Consider the following 18,842-nt stretch of genomic DNA (forward strand, 5'->3'; position numbering starts at 1 on the left):
GCTTAGGCCTTTTTTTGCCTAATTGTCCAAGCGGCCAGACTACTTCAGGGCCCCCCGGAACCTGAGAAAAGCTTGTAAAGGGCCATGGTCCAAAACAGCTTGAGAATGGCTGTGGGAGACCACTCGATTTGGGCCACAGTCACCTCCAGAATTGGTAATTGCAATTTACTCTATGCAGGGCTGCCCTTGAAGGTTCTTCAGAGACTTTGCCTTGTCTAAAAGGTTTCTGACCAGAACATCTTGGTCTTCCCAGCCTGCCTTGAAGCACCTACACTGGCTACCTGTTGCTGTGCAGGTCAAATTCAATGTGCTAGCTTTGATCTTTCAATCCCCAAATGGTCTGGGGCTGTCATACCTGCGGGACCACCTTTTCCTTTATGCAGTCCTTGTCTTGTGGCCTACTAGTGGTGATAGGCCCTCTGGTCAGACATTTGGCATGCATCAGGGTTGAGGGCTTTTCCAGTTGTACCCCCATCCTGGTGGAATGCCCTCTCAGATGAGACCTGGACCCCACAGGACCTCCCTAACATCCACAGGGCCTGTACAGCTGAGCTTTTCTGTCCGGTCTTTCCCAGGTAAGTATAATTGTGAGGCTAAATGCTGGATCTACCAGTGTCACTTGTAAATGGTTTGCTTTTCATACTTTGCATTTTATACTGTTTAAACTATATTTGTTTCTTCTGATTTTATACTGATGGGAACTGCTCTGAGCATTTCTTTGTGAGGCAGGGGTGGTCTATACTAATGTTAAATCATCAATAACTATAAATGCACAAGGGAGAAGCTTAATTTGTGCTCTGCTCTGTTATTGAGGCAAGCAAGTCGGATTGCGGCAGTGTAGGGTTGCGAGGGAAGGGTGTGGCTTGACATGGAGGTCAGATGGCCAAGCCTACCCCAGCATCTAGTGAGGGGGGGCTGCAGGGGGGGACCTGCGTGGTAGCGGGGGCAGGGCTGTGAGTATGATGATGGCAATTCTGAAAGCTAGCACCATTGCTTCCGGGTTTCCCCTGGAAATGACATAATCATGCTGTGATTGTCATGAGCCCCCTCAACAAAAGGGGTTTCTTTTGGTAAAGGACAGGCTTGTCCAAACTGTGGCTCTCTCAGTGTCCATGGACTACAATTACCATGAGCCTCTGCCAGGACATGCCCAAGGAATAGGCAGCCTTACCTTCAAGTAGTTTTTTTCACAGTATTTCTCCAATATCTTAGTATTTATCCAATACCTTAGTATTTCTCCAATAAGAGTTCTGTGTTTTTATCATTTTATTGTAAACCTCTGTGAGTCTCTAAGAACAACAGTATATAAATCAAATAATAAATAAATAAATAAACATTGATAATGGTAGTAATGGTGGTGGTTGTTCTTTAACTGCAGCATGGCCATTCAAGTGGACAAGTTCAATTTTGAGAGCTGCCCAGACTCACCTGGTGAAAGAGCACAATTTACCAATCCAAGGCAGCTGGAAGAAGAGAGACAGCAGGCAAAAGGTCTGGAGATCAACCGCAAGCTAGACATTCTCTGGAAAATTATATCCTTTCAGAATCAACCCGGTACGCCGTGACCATTCATTCAAATCGTTTCTAGGAGGAGGTCCGCAAGAGGAAAGTGTTTGAAACGGAGCACTTAACGTAATTATAGAGTTCTTAAGTTTAATTGCATTCTCAATTACTTAGGCCGTTCTCTGTATTTGGTGTAAGGCCTTGCCGTTTTCTCATTCAAATGTGCACGTTCCATGATTTGAGAAATTAAGAGAGAAAACTATATCGTGTACTATTTTTTGCCAATTTTTCAGAGAGTTCAAAGGCAATACACCACAGGGAAATGGGGAAAGTCCGTGAAGGTCTGAGCATTTGAAGTTTAGAAAAGATGCGGGGAAAAGAGACATGATGAGTTTTTATAAAAATTATGCACACGACAGTGTGAATTCCCCTACCCCCCTCCAAAAATGCTAGAATTCAAGGGAATCTAATCAGGCTGAGGGCCAGTAGATTCCAAATGGAGAAAAGACGAAGAGTTGATTCTTATATGCCGCTTTTCTGTACCCAAAGGAGTCTCAAAGCGGCCTACATTCACCTTCCCTTTCCTCTCCGCTAAACAGACACCCTGTGAGGTGGGTGAGGCTGAGAGAGCCCTCATATTACTGAACAAGAAGAAGAGTTGGTTCTTATATGCCGTTTTTCTCTACCCGAAGGAGTCTCCAAGCGGCTTACAGTCGCCTTCCCTTCCTCTCCCCACAACAGACACCCTGTGAGGGAGGGGAGGCTGAGAGAGCCCTGAGAACTGAGACTGGCTCAAGGTCTCCAGACTAGAGGCCAGCATTCTTAATCACTAAACTGAGCTCACTCTCAAAAGGAAATACTTCTTCACAGAGACAATGGGGACAATGTGGAATTTAATGCCAGAGGATATAGCGATGGCCACAAGCATAAATGGCTTTAAAAGGGGATTCGATTCATGAAAGTCAATTCTATCAGCGGCTACTAGCCATAGTGCCTAAAAGAAGCCTCCACTTTCAGAGGCGGTAAACCTCTGAAACCCAGAACCAGGAGGCAACATCAGAGGAAGGTCTCAGCCTCTAGGCCATGTTGTTGGTCCTCCAGAGGAACTGGTTGGACACTATGCAAGATTGGTTTCTGGACTAGATGGACCACTTGTCTGAAAGTCTTTGACCTGTATGCCCTGTTGTTAGCTATCCGTGGGAACTGGTTGTCCACTGTGCAAGGTAGGATGGTGGACTAGAGGGACCACTTGTCTGATCCAGTAGGGCTCTTCTTATGTTCTGAACGTACTAGATCAGACAAGTGGTCCCTCTAGTCCACCATCCTACCTTGCACAGTCAGTTGGGGAGATGGAATCTGGTTTGCAGCCACAATCTACTGGGAGATGCAAATGAAGAAGTCCCACTGAATTGCTTCCAGGAAGATCTCGGACCACGTGTACCGTTTCCTAAAGAGGATAGCGGGCTTTTTTGATGACAGGCCCAGGTAACTTTAACAAGGACCACAATGGCATGCTGGTTGGTTAGCACCCAAATTTCCCAGTTTTCTGCCCCATCACAAAACAGTTCCATGGGTTTTCCCTAGGTTTCAGCTTTTACAAGTCAAATTTTTTTCCCAGGGCTACTATAATAACAACATATTTCTTTCTAGGCCGCCACTTTTAAAGGAGCAATATTATGTGGTTATTCATGCTGCTGGTGCATGGGGGATGGCAGTGCTCCTCCACTTAAGCCAGGGCCCAGGCAGTTTCTCTTGCCATGTGCCAGGTCCAGCTTAGTCTGCAATTCTGTCGCTCAGTGAAGGAGAGAGATGTTTAGCTTCACTGCTCAATACATGCAGAGATGTTCCCTGAGTTCAGGGATGCTGGAATTTAAAGGAACAAGATCCTAATTTTCATTCAGATGGTATTATGTAGTGTATTTTCATGCGCCGAGCAAAGTTATATTAAGAAACCAGTTTTGGCAGCGTGATTTAAAAAAAAAAAACCCAAACCTTCAGCATGTGGCTGATGCATCTGCTGTTGTCTGCACCGCAGATTCGTGTGGCTGCAATTCATTGTCTGAACAGATGGCACGCAATTTTTAGACGGGCTAATATTTTTCAGCCCGCGATTCTTTTTTTATTAATATTTTCTAAATATTTAGTGGCTTATTCAAAATAAGGAGCTATTTCCGAAGGACTTTGGCAGCTCTAGTAGCATTCTTGGCAAGCCAGGGTAGCTCTTCGGCAGCTCAAAACGAGAAATCCTTGCACTTGGTTATGGAATGGGGGTGGGAGAAGATGAACTGAAAGCCTTGAGAAAAGGGTTTGTTGGTGCCAGCGCTTCTGGTTCAGCTCTGACAGAGGAAGGCGCCTGCGAAAGACAGTCATGCGTAGCATTGTTCCTTCCAATATCCGTCTCTTCCTTTCCCCCTTCGTCCCCGCCATGTCTATTTGCAGCAAGGATACAACTGTGACTCTCCAGAAGTCCATGAACTACAATTCCCATGAGCCTCATGGACTACAATTCCCATAAGGGCTCATGGGAATTGTAGTCCATGGGCATCTGGAGAGCCATCTTTTGGCCACCCCTGCTAGAAAGGAGGACAAACTAGGGTGAGGCCAGGGAAAACATGAGAATGCAAGAGTCTGAGGTTGCCCGACTCCTCCAGGTGGAAATCCCGTCAGTCCTGGAGAGCAAAGGTGGAGCAGCGTGGCAGTGCCTCCCGACAAATTCATTTCGCCTGGTGGAAATGCCACGGTAATCAGTATTCCCCAAAGTTCAGAACGCGAACGAGAGGAAATGCTCCTGGTAAGCTGCCTCCATTAATCATTTTAAGCAGTTTTCCATTAGTATAATTTCTGTTTATGAAAATGTGCTAATTTATTTGTGCTGAGGCAGCACCGGGATGCCTTCATTCATCCTGGATTGATTCACATCGGGAGCGGCAAGGCAGACAGAGAGAAATGTCTCTCTGTAGCAGCATGCCTCAGGTGAAGCCACATGGTAAAGAGTGAGCAATTAATGGCTCTGAAGCTCAGTGTAGTTTTGTGTTTTGAGTCCACCAAACCAGCTCTCCAGATGTCCATGGACTACAACACCCATGAGCCCCTGCCAGCACACGTGCTGGCAGGGGCTCATGGGTGTTGTAGTCCATGGACATCTGGAGAGCCGCAGGTCCATCCAGTCAGGGCCAACTTATGTCTACCGTGTAGGATTTTCAATCCAAGAGGCGAACAGAGGCAGTTTGCCATTGCCTGCGTCTACACAGCAACCCAGAAGGTCCTTGGTGGCCTCCCATCCCAGTAGTAACCAGGTCTTCCTAGCTTCCAAGGTCTGATGGGATTGGGGCAGTCTGTGCAAAGCAAATAAACAAACAATGCAAGCTCTGTGGCTTAAAGTGCCCTCCAAGAGAGGAACAGAGGTCATTTGCCATTGCTTGCCTCCGCTTTCCTGGCTTGAGATCCAGCAATGATGGGCTAAGCTGGTCAGGCCTTCATTTCTGGTCGAGGTGAAAACGGGCAGTCATGTTATTAGAAAGAGAAGAAGTGTTGGTTTTTATATGCCGCTTTCCTCTGCCAGGAGTCTCAGAGCGGCTTACAGTCACCTTCCTTTTCCTCTCCCCACAACAGATACCCTGTGGGGTGGGTGAGGCTGAGAGAGCCCTGATATTCCTGCTCGGTCAGAACAGCTTTATCAGTGCTGTGATGAGCTCAAGGTCACCCAGCTGGCTGCATGTAGAGGAGCGGGGAATAAAACCCGGCTCGCCAGATCGGAAGACGCCGCTCTGAACCGCCACACCAAGCTGGCTTTCGTGTACCTGTAGCAGTAGAAAAGAACAAAAGTCCAGTAGTAAGCAGCTTAGATTATCACCGTTTGTGGCAGATCAGCTTCGGTGAGTCGTTTCTAACTTCATGCCCTGACATGATTTGTGTTAGTTTTTGAGGTGCTGCTGGACTCGTGCTCTTTTCTATTAGTGGTATAGTACGCTGGAAAAAACACTCCTACTTTTTCTTGTTATTTTATTTTTATCTGCAGTTATTTTTATCCTAAAAAAATGCCATCAGCTTTCTTTGGTTTCCTTAATTTTTAAATACACCGCAGGGGCTTTGCATGCTTATGATTTCTAAGAGCTCATTCTGAGAACACAGCATATTGTGCATCTGGAGAAGGCAGGTTTGCTGGGGGGGGGCACCATGTTGGGGAACATTTCATTGGGCTGTGAGGTGCTACTGGGCTCAAATCTTGATGTTCAGGGAGATGCTTCAATCACAGAAGTCCGGTGTCCCTCTACATGTACCCACTGTGCAACACTGGATTTGTGTGTGTGTGTGTGAAAATTTAGTTTTATTTAAAATGAAATCAGGTTAACAAAGAGACAAAACAGTAACTAAAATAAGAATTCAGAAAGAATTAAATCTAACATCTCATTATCTATACCAAAAAGTATAATGTCCTCGCTACATCAGCGAGGTCGGTGAAATAGACAGAGGTGCCATCCATAGCTCGGTGACGGGGAAAAGTAGCCGAACTGTCAAAACTGGCTAGACTCAGTTATATGACCAATGGAAGATCTGTGGAAGAGTATGAAGAACAATGCTGTTACTATACTGACTATCTTAAGAAAGGAAGTTAGATGCACTATCTCAGCGGTAGTCAACCTGTGGTCCTCCAGATGTTCATGGACTACATTTCCCATTAGCCCCTGCCAGCAGTTGCTGGCAGGGGCTCATGGGAATTGTAGTCCATGAACATCTGGAGGACCACAGGTTGACTACCCCTGCACTATATGAAGCAGTAGAGAAAAAAGAGAGACGCAGCAGTGGATTCTTCATTAGAAGTAAAGTCCGTGTTCGAGACTGGAAAAGGTTGTGCAGGCGTCCTCCCCCTCCCTTCCCCGCAAGCCATATTTCTCTCGGGCGTTCCTTGACTTCTCATTTACCCCTCTTTGAAGCGTGAAGGAGAAGCCAGCGTCGAAGGAGTTCTCAATCAACTGGTGTTTGAGCACCTGCAGTTGGCTCCTCTCCAGTGGGGTGAGTAATACGGGGAAGATGGATGACTGTGTAGCACTCGCCTTCTGACACCGTGCTTCTTACCCAAGCGAACTCTGCAAAAATCGCTCGGGAACCGCTTGAAAAATGTTCAGCAATGCGTATTGCATCGCACGGTTGTATTAAAAAAAAAATCCCCCGTTGTTTCTTAAAAATCACTGAAGGGTGAAGGCGTATTATGAGACCTTTCTCCAGCTATGTTATGTTGACTTGGTCGCATCAAATAATTTAGGGCGGGCTTTTATTTTCTGAAGACTTGTTATTAGCCTTGGGTTATAGCTTTGCTGTCGAGTACCTGCTGGCAGTGGAGCAGAGAATTGTTCTTCCAGCCCCACCTCCGTGAACGCACACTACTAATTATTTTATGCAAGGCGCAACTCTTATGCATTGTAATGCCTATGGTCGAGAAAATTATCCAACACGAGACATACTGATCGATGATGAAAGTTGTGTTCTCAATTCCATTTAGCAATCTGCAGGGCTTTTAATATTCTCTCTGTGTCTACGGTCGACACAGGAAACACTCCCTTTGTGAACTGAAAGGGGCACGGTTTCATTACTATGTGCCAAGGAAGGCTGTGCAAGCAAAATGAGAGCCACGTTGCTTGCTTGCGTGGGTGGCCCTGTGCGAACTGTTCTTGGGGTGTTTGTATATATTTGTGAAGGGTAGCAAGCTGTGAATTTGACCTGCAATATCTTGGGACTTGTTGATGTGGAAACCCATCTATTGGTGCGCCCCCTGTAATGGAATTGATATCCATTTGTTCCACCTCAGAGAGCATGCCAGTAAATGGCCAGCAGCTGACCATGCCCAGCACTCAGCCCCACTAACTGTGTCACCGTCACATCTGCCAACCATCTTGCATTTCCAGGCCTGCACTCCTAGAATCAGTTTGTTGCAGATTATGTGTTTCCATATAATCCGTAACAATCTGAATCTTGGAATTTTTTTCCCACCATCAGAATATACTCTGCCAGTTGAGTAGGCTGTTTCCTCTCCATCAGATCCATGGGGCAATGAGGGCAGGGCATCGCCTACCCATTTCCTTCTTGAAGTGTTGTGTGTGGATGGGCAGCAGGTGGCTGGTGGCCGTTTTGTTGTTTCCTTTTAAGTTTTCCTTTACAAAGTTGCCCAAAATAAAGGCAAGGATAAAAGCTGATCAAAATGTGTTTAAATTACTGGTTTATTTAGATGCTGCTCAACTAAAACTACATGCTATTGAGTTGCTATAAAAGTAAACCACATTGCTTAAAATATGAATAGAGACTTTCTATAACTTCAGGAGATTCTGTAACGTTTTCTTATTTATTAATTTTTACTGTGTCGGGATAGGAGGCTTCTTTTTTAGATAAGAACATTGATGATGTCATTTCAGGGTTCCATGCTACTTTGCAGTCTCATCAGGCATTGGTTGGAATCAACATTAGAAGGCACTTCCTTTACCCTCTGATGTTCTGTTCTGTTTTAGCCTAGAATTTAGAATCATAGAGTTCAAAAGGCCATATGGGCCATCTGGTTCCATGCAGGATCAACCCCAAGCATCCAGGATAAGTACCTGCCCAGGTGCTGTTTGTAGACCATCAGTGAGAGGGAGCTCACCACCTCCTTAGGCAGCCCATTCCACTGCTGAACTACTCTGGCTGGGAAAATTTTCTTCCTGATATCTAGCCAATGTTGTTGTTCTCCATGTAGTTTCAACACGTTACTTGGGGTCCTATCTTCTGCTGCCAATAGGTACTGCTCCCTGCTCTCTTCCATGACAGCCTTTCAGATACTTAAAGACTGCAATCCTGTCCCCTCTCAGCCGCCTCTTCTCCAGGCTGAACATTCCTAAGTCCCTCAGCCTTTCCTCACAGGTTTTGGTCTCCAGGCACCGTATTATTCTCGTCACTCTCCTCTGACCTGGTCTGGCACCAACACCAATGGTTGTTGTTGGTTACTGGTGAGATCATTGCTAACTAGGAGATGAATGTCTGGGTTTTGTGAATGATGGATGGAGTCATAATCTTTGTGGCTGGTATCCAACTACGGGATCTTTGACTTTTGATCGTTCACTCCCCCCCCCCCCAAACACCAAATCTTGTTAGTCTCTAAGGTTCTATGGGGATTGAATCTAGCTGGTCCTTTAATATGACATTTTCTTTGCCCTCAAGGAGACAAGAAGGATGAAGATCTTATAAAGCTTTTTATTGTAGCTTCTGGTGGTATATGTTAGTAAACTGAAATTCAAAGCGACTAGATTAGAACTGAGAATACACTATGCCTTTGAATCCCACAGTGAGAAGGCAACACCAGGGGAAAATCTAGGCCTCTATGCCCTGTTGTTGACCCTCCAGAGGAACTGGTTGGACACTTCATGAGACAGGAGGCTGGACTAGATGGACCCTCACTGGACTCACCCAGAAGGGTTCTCCTGGTGTTCTTAAACCTGAACTTCCTTGGCAATGTCTCATCCAAGTACTAAGCAGGACTGATAGTGCTAGACAGAATGCTGAACTAGATGGAGGGTTGGTCTGATCCAGAAGGGCTCTTCTGATGTTCTTATCAGGGGATGGCCTCAGCAAGTGATTCTTTTTCCAGCTGAAATCCTCCTTTTTAAAAAAATAAAATAATAGATGTCTATTTAAAATGTGCAATAAATTGTGACTAATCCAATTGAACATCTCCAAGTATGCTACAATTTATACCATTTATAAATGTATTTTTTAGTGCCAGGCACCAACTCAAATGTAGAAATAGATTTGTGGCTAATGTGTGCAAAGAATTACACCAACATATTAAAAAAAAAAACAACTGAAAAAGCAAAAAGAACTTAAGAGAAGCCATGGTGGATCAGGCCAGTGGCCCATCCAGTCAACACTCTGTGTGACGCACTGGCAAAATCCCAGGAAGTCCACCAGCAGGTTCAGAACCTAGAAGCCCTCCTGTTGGATTGCCCTAAGCACTAAGAATACAAAGTATCACTGCCTTAGACATAAAAGTGTCAGACGCACAGGAAACTCACAACAAAACTTATTCAAAAGAAAAGAGTTTTATTGATTAGCACTATACGCATTGGACTGAAAGTCAAATCTGACCAGAGGCCAGATTTGCCCCAGCTTATCAATACATTTCTTCCGCCCAAAACTTGACAGTTCCCAAAGGGGGGGGGGGGTAGGAGAGAAAAGACATATGTGTTAAAACAACAGGATTCCATCTCTCAGCCTTGAGAGAGGTGAAAACAACCCTGTGAGCCCACAACAAGATAAAGGTTAGCATAACATCACTACTCTACTTTATAGCTTACAAAACTACAAGGCCAGGACAAGCAGGCGCCAGGGCCCATCAAGCAATATAACTGACATGGAAGAACTCAGGCTAATTTATGACAGAGATTCTACAATCCTGACATCCCTCCGCATTAAAACTAACTCACTCCCCCATTCAGCCGGCATCTACCGGGCGAGGACAATCAGGGAATGCTCGATGAAAAGCTCGGAGGAGGCGGGGCGCCTTCACATTCCCTGCCTCAACCCACTCCTTGTCTCCAGAGGGAAAATCTTTCCAATCGACCAAATACTGGAGGCGACCCTTATGCAGACGAGAGTCTAAGATTTGGTTCACTTCATAGTGGGTGTCTTTGTCGATGTATATCGGTACCGGTGTAGCTGGAGGAGGGTGCCATTCATCCGGGACGGGAGCTCTCCGCAGCAGGCTGGAATGAAAAACCGGATGCACATTCCTATAAGTCTTGGGCAAAGCAAGTTCTACAGTTACAGCATTGATTAATTTAATCACTTTAAATGGGCCCACGTATTTCGGGCCCAGCTTCTTGGATTTTTGTTGACAACGCAAATTCTTTGTGGACAAATAGGCCAAATCACCCACTTTCCAGTCTGGTGCAGGCACCCGTTTTTTATCTGCCTGGGTTTTATAGGCTAGCTTCGCCCCTTTGAGGCTGGCAACTATCTCTGGCCATCCAGCACTGATGGATGCAGCCCACTTAGTAATGTCAGGAGCTTCGGTGGAGCTAAGTTCCCAAGTGGGCGCTGCCACTAAATCAGTCCCATACACCACCTTGAAGGGGGATACCCCCGTTGAGGCGTGGGCCCCATTGTTGTAGGCAAACTCAGCGAGTGGCAATAGGGACACCCAGTCATCTTGCTGATGATTGATGAAGCAGCGTAAGTACTGTTCCAAAATCTGGTTGACCCTCTCGGTCTGGCCATTCGACTCGGGGTGATAGCCTGAGGTGAGGGCTTGCTCTATGCCCAACAGCTTCAGGAGCTCCCGCCAGAACTTGGCAACGAACTGGGGGCCCCGATCCGTCAGGACACGTGTCGGGATCCCGTGCAGACGTACCACGTGGGTTATAAACATTGAGGCCAATTTCGTTGCAGTAGGCAAAGCCGAGCACGGGATAAAATGAGCCTGTTTTGAAAAAGCGTCCACTACCACCCAAATGACTGTCTTTCCTTGACTGGGGGGTAGGTCCGTAATAAAATCCATAGTGACATCGGACCAGGGCCGAGAGGGAGTGGGCTGGGGTTGCAAGAGTCCTTTCCTTTTACCCCCGGCAGGTTTTGAGGTGATACAAGTGGGGCACCCCTGCACATACTTCTCCACATCCTTGCGCAGAGAGGGCCACCAATACTGTCTCCTGACCAGGTGCAGGGTTTTCACAAATCCAAAATGTCCAGCTGTTTTTGCATCGTGACAAAGTTTCAAAACCTCACCCCTGGCCGCAGCTGGGACAAAAAGCCGCTCGCCTTTGAAAAAGAGCCCCCCTTTCTCAGTCAGATCGGGGCGGAGGGAGCAAAATTCCGAGTCCTGTGATAACTCCTTCTGGACCCAACCCCCTGGAATGGGTGTTACCGGTTTCGTGTGGCTGCGCGTCACCGCGGCCATTCCCAGTTGGGCGGGGGTAAACACTGTATCCACCAATGGGTCTCGTTTGCTGTTGTACTGGGGCAGGCGCGACAGGGCGTCTGCCAGAAAGTTCATTTTGCCCGGCAGATGTTTGAGGGAGAAGTTGAAACGAGCAAAAAACTCCGCCCACCTCATCTGTTTTGCCGAAAGCGAGCGGGGCTGTTTGAGCGCCTGGAGGTTTTTATGATCCGTCCAGACCACAAACGGCACTGCTGAGCCCTCTAACCAATGCCGCCAAGTGGAAAGGGCCAACTTGACTGCCGCCGCTTCCTTCTCCCAAATGGCCCAGTTACGTTCTGCCCCAGAGAATTTCTTAGAAAGATAGGCCAGCGGGTGCAATTTCCCATCCTCCCCCTCTTGGAGGATCACGGCCCCCATTGCCACGTCCGAGGAATCTACTTGCACCGTGAATTGCTTAGTTGGGTCAGCATGGGCCAACACCGGTTCAGACGTAAACAACAATTTAAGTCTGTCAAACGCGTCCTGGCATGGGGGTGTCCACTGGAGAGGCGCCCCAGGACGGGTAGCTGTCTTTCCCCCCTGTTTGGTCTTCAACAAATCAGTGAGAGGCAACGCCACTTTGGCAAAATTGGGGATAAAGGTTCTATAGAAATTAGCGAACCCCAGGAAACTTTGCAATTGCCTTCGAGTACGGGGAGGTTCCCACGCCAGTAGGTCCCGCACTTTGCCCGGGTCCATTTCAATCCCAGCCTGGGAGACACGGAAGCCCAGAAACTCTACCGCATTTTGGTGGAACTCGCATTTTGACAGTTTGGCAAACAACTGGTGCTCCCTCAAGCGGCGGAGCACCTCACGGACCAGGTTAGCATGACTCTCAACATTTTCTGAATACACAAGAATATCATCAATATAAACCAAGACCCCTTGGTACAATAAATCATGCATAATTTCATTAATCATATTCATGAACACGCCCGGAGCGCCGGCGAGGCCGAACGGCATTACGATGTATTCAAACTGCCCCAGGGGCGTGTTAAATGCTGTTAAATATTCGTGTCCCTTCTTTATTCGAACCCGGTAATAGGCCTCCCTTAGATCCAGTTTCGTGAAGATTCGCGCCTTCCCCAAGTGGCCCAATAAGTCCTTTATCAGGGGGAGTGGGTAGGCGTTGCAAGTGGAGACTGCGTTCAAACCCCGGTAGTCGGTGCACAAACGCAGAGAACCGTCTTTCTTCTTTACAAAGAGAACCGGGGCCGCCAAGGACGAGGTGGCCGGCCTAATAAAACCCCTCGCCAAGTTTTTGTCCAAAAATTCCCTAAGCTCCGCCATTTCCCGCGGGCTCATTGAGTAAAGCTTGGCTTTTGGGAGGGGCTCCCCTTTTTTCAATTCAATTGCACAGTCAGTCTTACGGTGGGGGGGGAGTTGGTTGCACTCCACTTCCGCGAACACATCAGCAAAGTCCCGGTACTCGGCGGGAAGCGCTGCCCCTCCGGATCCCAACGCGGCCACAACCCCCGCACTCAGGGGACTCCACGCCCGCGCGTGCTGCTCGCAAGCGGGCGAGGTGAACTCTACCGTCCCTTCTTTCCATTTCACTAGGGGATCGTGTTCCTTTAGCCAATCCAGCCCCAACACACAAGGGAAGGCAGAGTGGGGGGCCACCAAAGGCTGGATCTGCTCCCAATGTTTTTTTATGTCCAAGTCCATGGGGCGCGTTTTCGCCGTGGCTTCCCCTCCCGGGGCACATTTCCCATCTAATTGGGTGATTGGCAAGGGTTCTTTCAGTGGCACTTTTCCCACCCCCAAAGTCTCGGCCAGCGCTGGGCTCACTAACGACTGGGTGCACCCTGAGTCCACGATACACCGGACACCCACTGTCTTCCCCGACTTGGGGTTGGAGAGATTGGCAGGTAGGAGCAGCAAGGGGGAATCACTCACCGCGCGTTTGCCCCTGACGGCGGCCTGCTGGCGGGGCGCCTTTACAGCAGACCGTCCTCGTTTCCCGACTGCGCCTCGGCTTGGTCCTCATCCTCCGGCTCGCTACCTTCCTCCGAGTCTTCCACTGCCGGTGCAGCAGCCACCGGCACCAGCAGAGACTTGGCGCTTTTCTTAGGAGCGGCTTTCTTGGTGGGCTGAGCTTTCGGTGGGAGGCTGCTCACGGCTCTCGATGTCGATCCCACCTTGGACGGGCATTGTGCGAGAAAATGCCCCGCTTGGCCGCAACCCAAACACAGACCCTTCTCCATGCGCCGGGTGCGCTCCGTCGGTTCTAGTTTCGCACGGGGCTTGACTTTCGCCGGGGTGGATGTCTTCGCCACGGTTTTCCCCGCCAGAACTCGGATCATCGAGGCTCGCTCCAATCGGTTTTCCATCTCCCCCGCCAATTGGACCCACCCGTCGACGGTAAGCGGGTCTTCCAGCAGGAGGCATTTATCCGCCAGAGTGGGATCGAGGCCCCCCACAAACGCCAGCACGCGTTGGGGTTCGGTCCAGTCTGGCACCGAGGACGCCAGCTCTTTAAATTCCCTGGCATACTCCACCACTGACAACTTTCCTTGTCGGTGAGCCCTGAGTTTCTTCTCTGCCGTCTCCCGTTCAAACGGCTCCACATACATCTGGCGCATGGCTCGCAGGAAGTGGTTGTAATTACGGATGGCTTGGGGATGGTAACGGTACAAGTCCAGGAACCATTTGGCCGCCTTGCCTTCTAGGGCTTGCCCCACGAAACGCACCCGCTCGGCGTCATCATGGAACGTAAAACCCATGTCCATCATATAGGCCTGAAGATGCACTAGGAACGTAGGAAATTCTGCGGGGTTCCCCGAAAACTTAGCCTTGAATTTATAGGTGCTCCGCATCTCCACTCCACGGAGGTGGGGGGGTAGGCGCCCTGGGCCCCATTCCGCCGGCGCCGGAGCTGGGACCAGGGGTCTTGCACCACGGCCGATGCCCCGTCCTCGTCCCGCCGCCACTCTCGCTCGCTCAGCCACCCTGGCCGCCTCGGCCGCCCGTGCGGCCGCCGCCGCTGCCTCTCGCGCCGCCGCCGCTGCCGCTGCCGCCGCCGCCGCCTCGGCTCCCGCAACGTCCGCCGCCGCCGCCGCCGCTGCTGCCGCCGCCGCTGCTTCGGCGTCTTCGTCCGCGCCGTCGCCACCGGCTCCGTCGCCTCCGGCTCCGTCGCCGCCAGCGCCACCCGCGTCTTCTCGCTCCTCGTCCTCGTTTCCCCTTTCCCTCTGCGCTCTTGCTCGCGCCGCAGCCTCCGCCTCGATCTCCAGCTGCGCTCTGGCTCTGGCCACCGCTTCAGCATCCGCTGCGGCTTGTGTGTCCGCCATGCCGTGCTCCCGCAGGGCAAGCCCACCACTCGCTCTGCGCCCGCTGGTATCGGGTGCACCACCACCGAGCACTTCCTTCAACAGGCGCTGTGTCCGGCGCTTCTCCTCCGGATCCAACCGACCCGAAAGGTCCTGCAGCCAGTTGGTCACTCTGTCCAGTTTAAACTGCAAGTCCTGCGTCTCACCCACAGGCTCCAGTCCGTAGCTAGGCAGTGCCAGGTGCTCCGGCCACACTTCGTCCCCAGTAGGGCGGTCGTACCTCGATAATCGCCTACGCTGGGTGACGTGTCGTTCCAAAAATTCCTCGGGCCCCGGGGTTGTTCCCGAGATTGCCCTCAGCATGCCCGAGCTGTACGGCCCCGCACTGGCGCCGTCGCCCTGGGAAAGGTCCCAATCCAGGCCCTCTCCCTGCTCCGAAAAAGTATGTCCCTCGCCCTGCATTTTTGCAGGTGAAAGGAGTTGTGAGATTTGACTTGATGTCAGACGCACAGGAAACTCACAACAAAACTTATTCAAAAGAAAAGAGTTTTATTGATTAGCACTATACGCATTGGACTGAAAGTCAAATCTGACCAGAGGCCAGATTTGCCCCAGCTTATCAATACATTTCTCCCGCCCAAAACTTGACAGTTCCCAAAGGGGGGGGGGTAGGAGAGAAAAGACATATGTGTTAAAACAACAGGATTCCATCTCTCAGCCTTGAGAGAGGTGAAAACAACCCTGTGAGCCCACAACAAGATAAAGGTTAGCATAACATCACTACTCTACTTTATAGCTTACAAAACTACAAGGCCAGGACAAGCAGGCGCCAGGGCCCATCAAGCAATATAACTGACATGGAAGAACTCAGGCTAATTTATGACAGAGATTCTACAATCCTGACAAAAAGAAGCCATGTTGAATCTGAACAGTGGCATATCCAGTCCAACACTCCATGTTACACAGTGGCCAAAACCCAGGTGTCTTCAGGAGATCAACAAATAGGGCCAGACTTCCAGAAGCCCTCCAAGCACCAAGAATACAGAAGCATCACTGCTCCAGGCATAAGAACGTAAGAGGAGCCATGTTGAATCATGCCAGTAGCCAATCCAGTCCAACGTTCTGTGTCACATAATGGGCAAAACCCAGGTGCCATCAGGAAGCCCACCAGCAGGGCCAGAACCCTGAGATCCTCCTACCATATTGCCCAAAGCACTAAGAATACAAAATATCACTGCTTTAGACATAAGAGAAGCCACCTTGGATCTGGACAATGGCATATCCAGTCCAACACTCCATGTTATACAGTGGCCAAAATCCAGGTGCCTTCAGGGGGGCAGAACTCCAGAAGCCCTCCCACCGTGGTCCCTTCCAAACACCAAGGACACAGTGCATAATCTTTCTATTTAAAAAGCGTTTTTGTGATGTACATTAATGCAAATGTTAGAACTGGATTTGTGACTTTTCCTGAGTTTTCCATTCATCTTGCAAAAGAAGCCATTAGCTGTGGGAACATTATACCTGTATGGGCCTCTGGCTTTGGCATGTAGAATATATACAGCCAGTAAGTTAGACATTACATTTGTTTATAGATTTCTCTCAAGTGATATCATCCTAGGCCTAACAGAATTCTCCTTCACTCATCCAGCCTGTCAGAGGCCAGGAGGGAATTAACATCCCTGTGCTACAGACTGGGTAGTGATGGTTAGTGATGGTTCTTTGGGAAAATGATGGCGATTCAGCTCTTTATTGATGATTTCATCTTTATTGGCTCTATGATCACTCAAAGTGGTGGATGCGAATAATAATGGGCTGGAACGCAATGTTAGGCATGAACCGAATATCGACACATGACTCAACGGATAACATCATCATCAACACTTGTGTAAGACTTAGGTTTGCCAGCCTCCAGGTGGGGCTTGGAGGTCTCCCAGGATTACATTTGATCTCCAGCCTACAGCAATGAGCTGCCCTGCAGAAAATGGCTGCTTGGGAGGGTGGAGTCTGTAGGCATTATATATTTCCCAGTTCCTCCTTTCCCCAGACCCCATGCCCCAATTGTCCAGGAATTCCCCTGGCCAGGAGCGCCAACTTGGGTTTGAGTCTGTTTCCTCTATCTGCCACTTTTATATTTCTGAGTAACCGCATTGCCAAGAGGCTTCAAGTGTCCTTTCATCTTCAAGGAACGGAATTCAGCAGTTCTGCTTGCCGGCATTTCAATTGTGGAGCACATAACGAGGTAAATAAATTTTTCATCCCCCCAAGAGTCGATGTAATTTTAGCAAATCTTTATTTCTAAAAATAAATGCGAAGTGTGTGCCGGCGTTGGAAAACACAACTGTCAAGGTCCTTTGAACTTTGGGTTGATTGTTGACCTCGGAAGAAGATTGCCAGGGAAACGTTGCTGGGGTGGGGGTGTGAGGTGTGTGTGTGTGTGTGGGGGGGGGGGGACCCTCTCTCTTCCTAGCTTGAGCATGGCAATTAAAGGAACTCGCTGGCCGGTCTTCCAACCTTACCCGCAGGGGGATTCTTCAGCCCTGTTTCAGAAGCCGTATTTGCATGTTTTAATAATTCAACAAGTTGATCTTAATTAGTTAAAATGCGGGTGGCGCTTTGCAGATTCCGCAAAAGGTATATGTTTAAGTGATTGCTTAATGGCAACTCGTGCTTAAAATTCAGCAAGCTTTTAATTATAATAAAGTGCACAGTATGAAATCAAATAAAACCCGAAGAACTAAAACATTGAGCTTCGTTTGCTCTGTAAATTTTTCACTTTCGGGCTTTTTGAGGGCAACGCACATTTGGAAAGGATTTTTTGGGAGGGAGGGGGGGGTTGCAAGGGGAGGGGGGCAGGATTAGCAGCTTCAAATGGGGGGAGAGATCAATGGGCCCCCTGGTGTCTAGCTACAACTTTGGGTATCTTGTCTGTTCTGCTTCCTCTCTCTGGAAGTAGTAGTAGGAATTGGGGATTTGGGGGGGGGGGGTTTCTCCGCCATGTTCCTGGGTTGTTGGTTATTGTATCAGTTTTTCTTGTCTGTTTTATGGGGGTTTTAACTGGACACCTGTAACCCGCCACGAGCCTGCTTGGGAGTGACGGGTAACAAATTAAATAATAACGATAATGATAATAATAAAAACATAGAGAACCATAGAGAACCGTGTGGCAAAATGCAGGGATATTTTTTTAACATGAGATTGTCCAAAACAGGGGTAGTCAAACTGTGGCCCTCCAGATGTCCATGGACTACAATTCCCGTGAGCCCCTGCCAGCATTTGCTGGCAGGGGCTCATGGGAATTGTAGTCCATGGACATCTGGAGGGCCGCAGTTTGACTACCCCTGGTCCAAAACATTCAAATGAACACACCCACAAACTCCTGAACCTATAGAGTCGTAAAACAAATGACAAAGCCAATGTGTCCCAAACTTGGTTCCAGCCATTTTGGGTGATGAGCTTGCTATGGCCTTTCCTAGATTTAAAAAAAAAAAGATCTCAGCAATTCTCAGCACACTGGGGGAGCCTGCAAGACAGAGGCTGAGAGAGAGAGAGTCATTTTTGAAGGCTCTGCGTTGAATTATGCATGTATGTATGTAAGTGCTGTCAATTTGCAGGTGACTTATGGCGACCCCTTAAGGCTTTCAAGCCAGGAGACGGTCAGAGGTGCATCATAAGCCAAGTATTCCTTGGAGGTCTCTCGTTCTAATACTGGATTGGGCTGGCTCTTGCTTAGCTTCCCAGCTGCGATGAGATCCAGGCCATGGTGCATTGAATTAGAAAGTAGGAGAAGAATTTTAAAATCGTTCTATTCATTAGCAGTGCTCTGAATGCACTTTGGACCAGCTGGCTGCAACAGAACGTGGTTCATCTAAGTTTCACCTAATAAACGTCTGGTTTCTTGAATGTTTTCTCAGCTTTGGCCTTGCCCCAATCTGTCCGTCTAGCAAGCAACCTTGACATCCAAAAGGACTGTTGCTGTTGCCACTCCAAATATTCACGATTATCCATGTGCTGTTCATCATTTATATCCTTTCTTGTGCCATACATTCAGAGTTCTATGTACCTTTCCCATTCCCCACGGGTTTTGTGCACACTGCCCCGAGACGGCACAGCGAGGGGTGGTATATAAATTA

General features: G+C 48.7%; 1 protein-coding gene across 3 annotated transcripts in view; it reads left to right on the forward strand.

Annotated features, from left to right (window-relative positions):
- TRAPPC9 (trafficking protein particle complex subunit 9) overlaps positions 1-18,842 on the forward strand; it is a 350,271-nt gene that overhangs the window by 123,226 nt on the left and 208,203 nt on the right. The window contains exons 20-21 of one of the 3 annotated variants that reach the window (XM_077351412.1): positions 1,379-1,532; positions 6,426-6,516. The exons of 1 other annotated variant lie outside the window; for it this stretch is intronic. In XM_077351412.1, the coding sequence (XP_077207527.1) occupies positions 1,379-1,532; positions 6,426-6,516 (245 nt within the window). Of the gene's footprint in view, positions 1-1,378; positions 1,555-6,425; positions 6,517-18,842 lie in introns of all 3 variants that reach the window. One more of the 3 variants, XM_077351413.1, reaches the window with a different exon arrangement.

The sequence above is a fragment of the Paroedura picta genome, chromosome 9 (genome assembly GCF_049243985.1).
Source record: "Paroedura picta isolate Pp20150507F chromosome 9, Ppicta_v3.0, whole genome shotgun sequence".
NCBI classification, from domain to species: Eukaryota; Metazoa; Chordata; class Lepidosauria; order Squamata; family Gekkonidae; genus Paroedura; species Paroedura picta.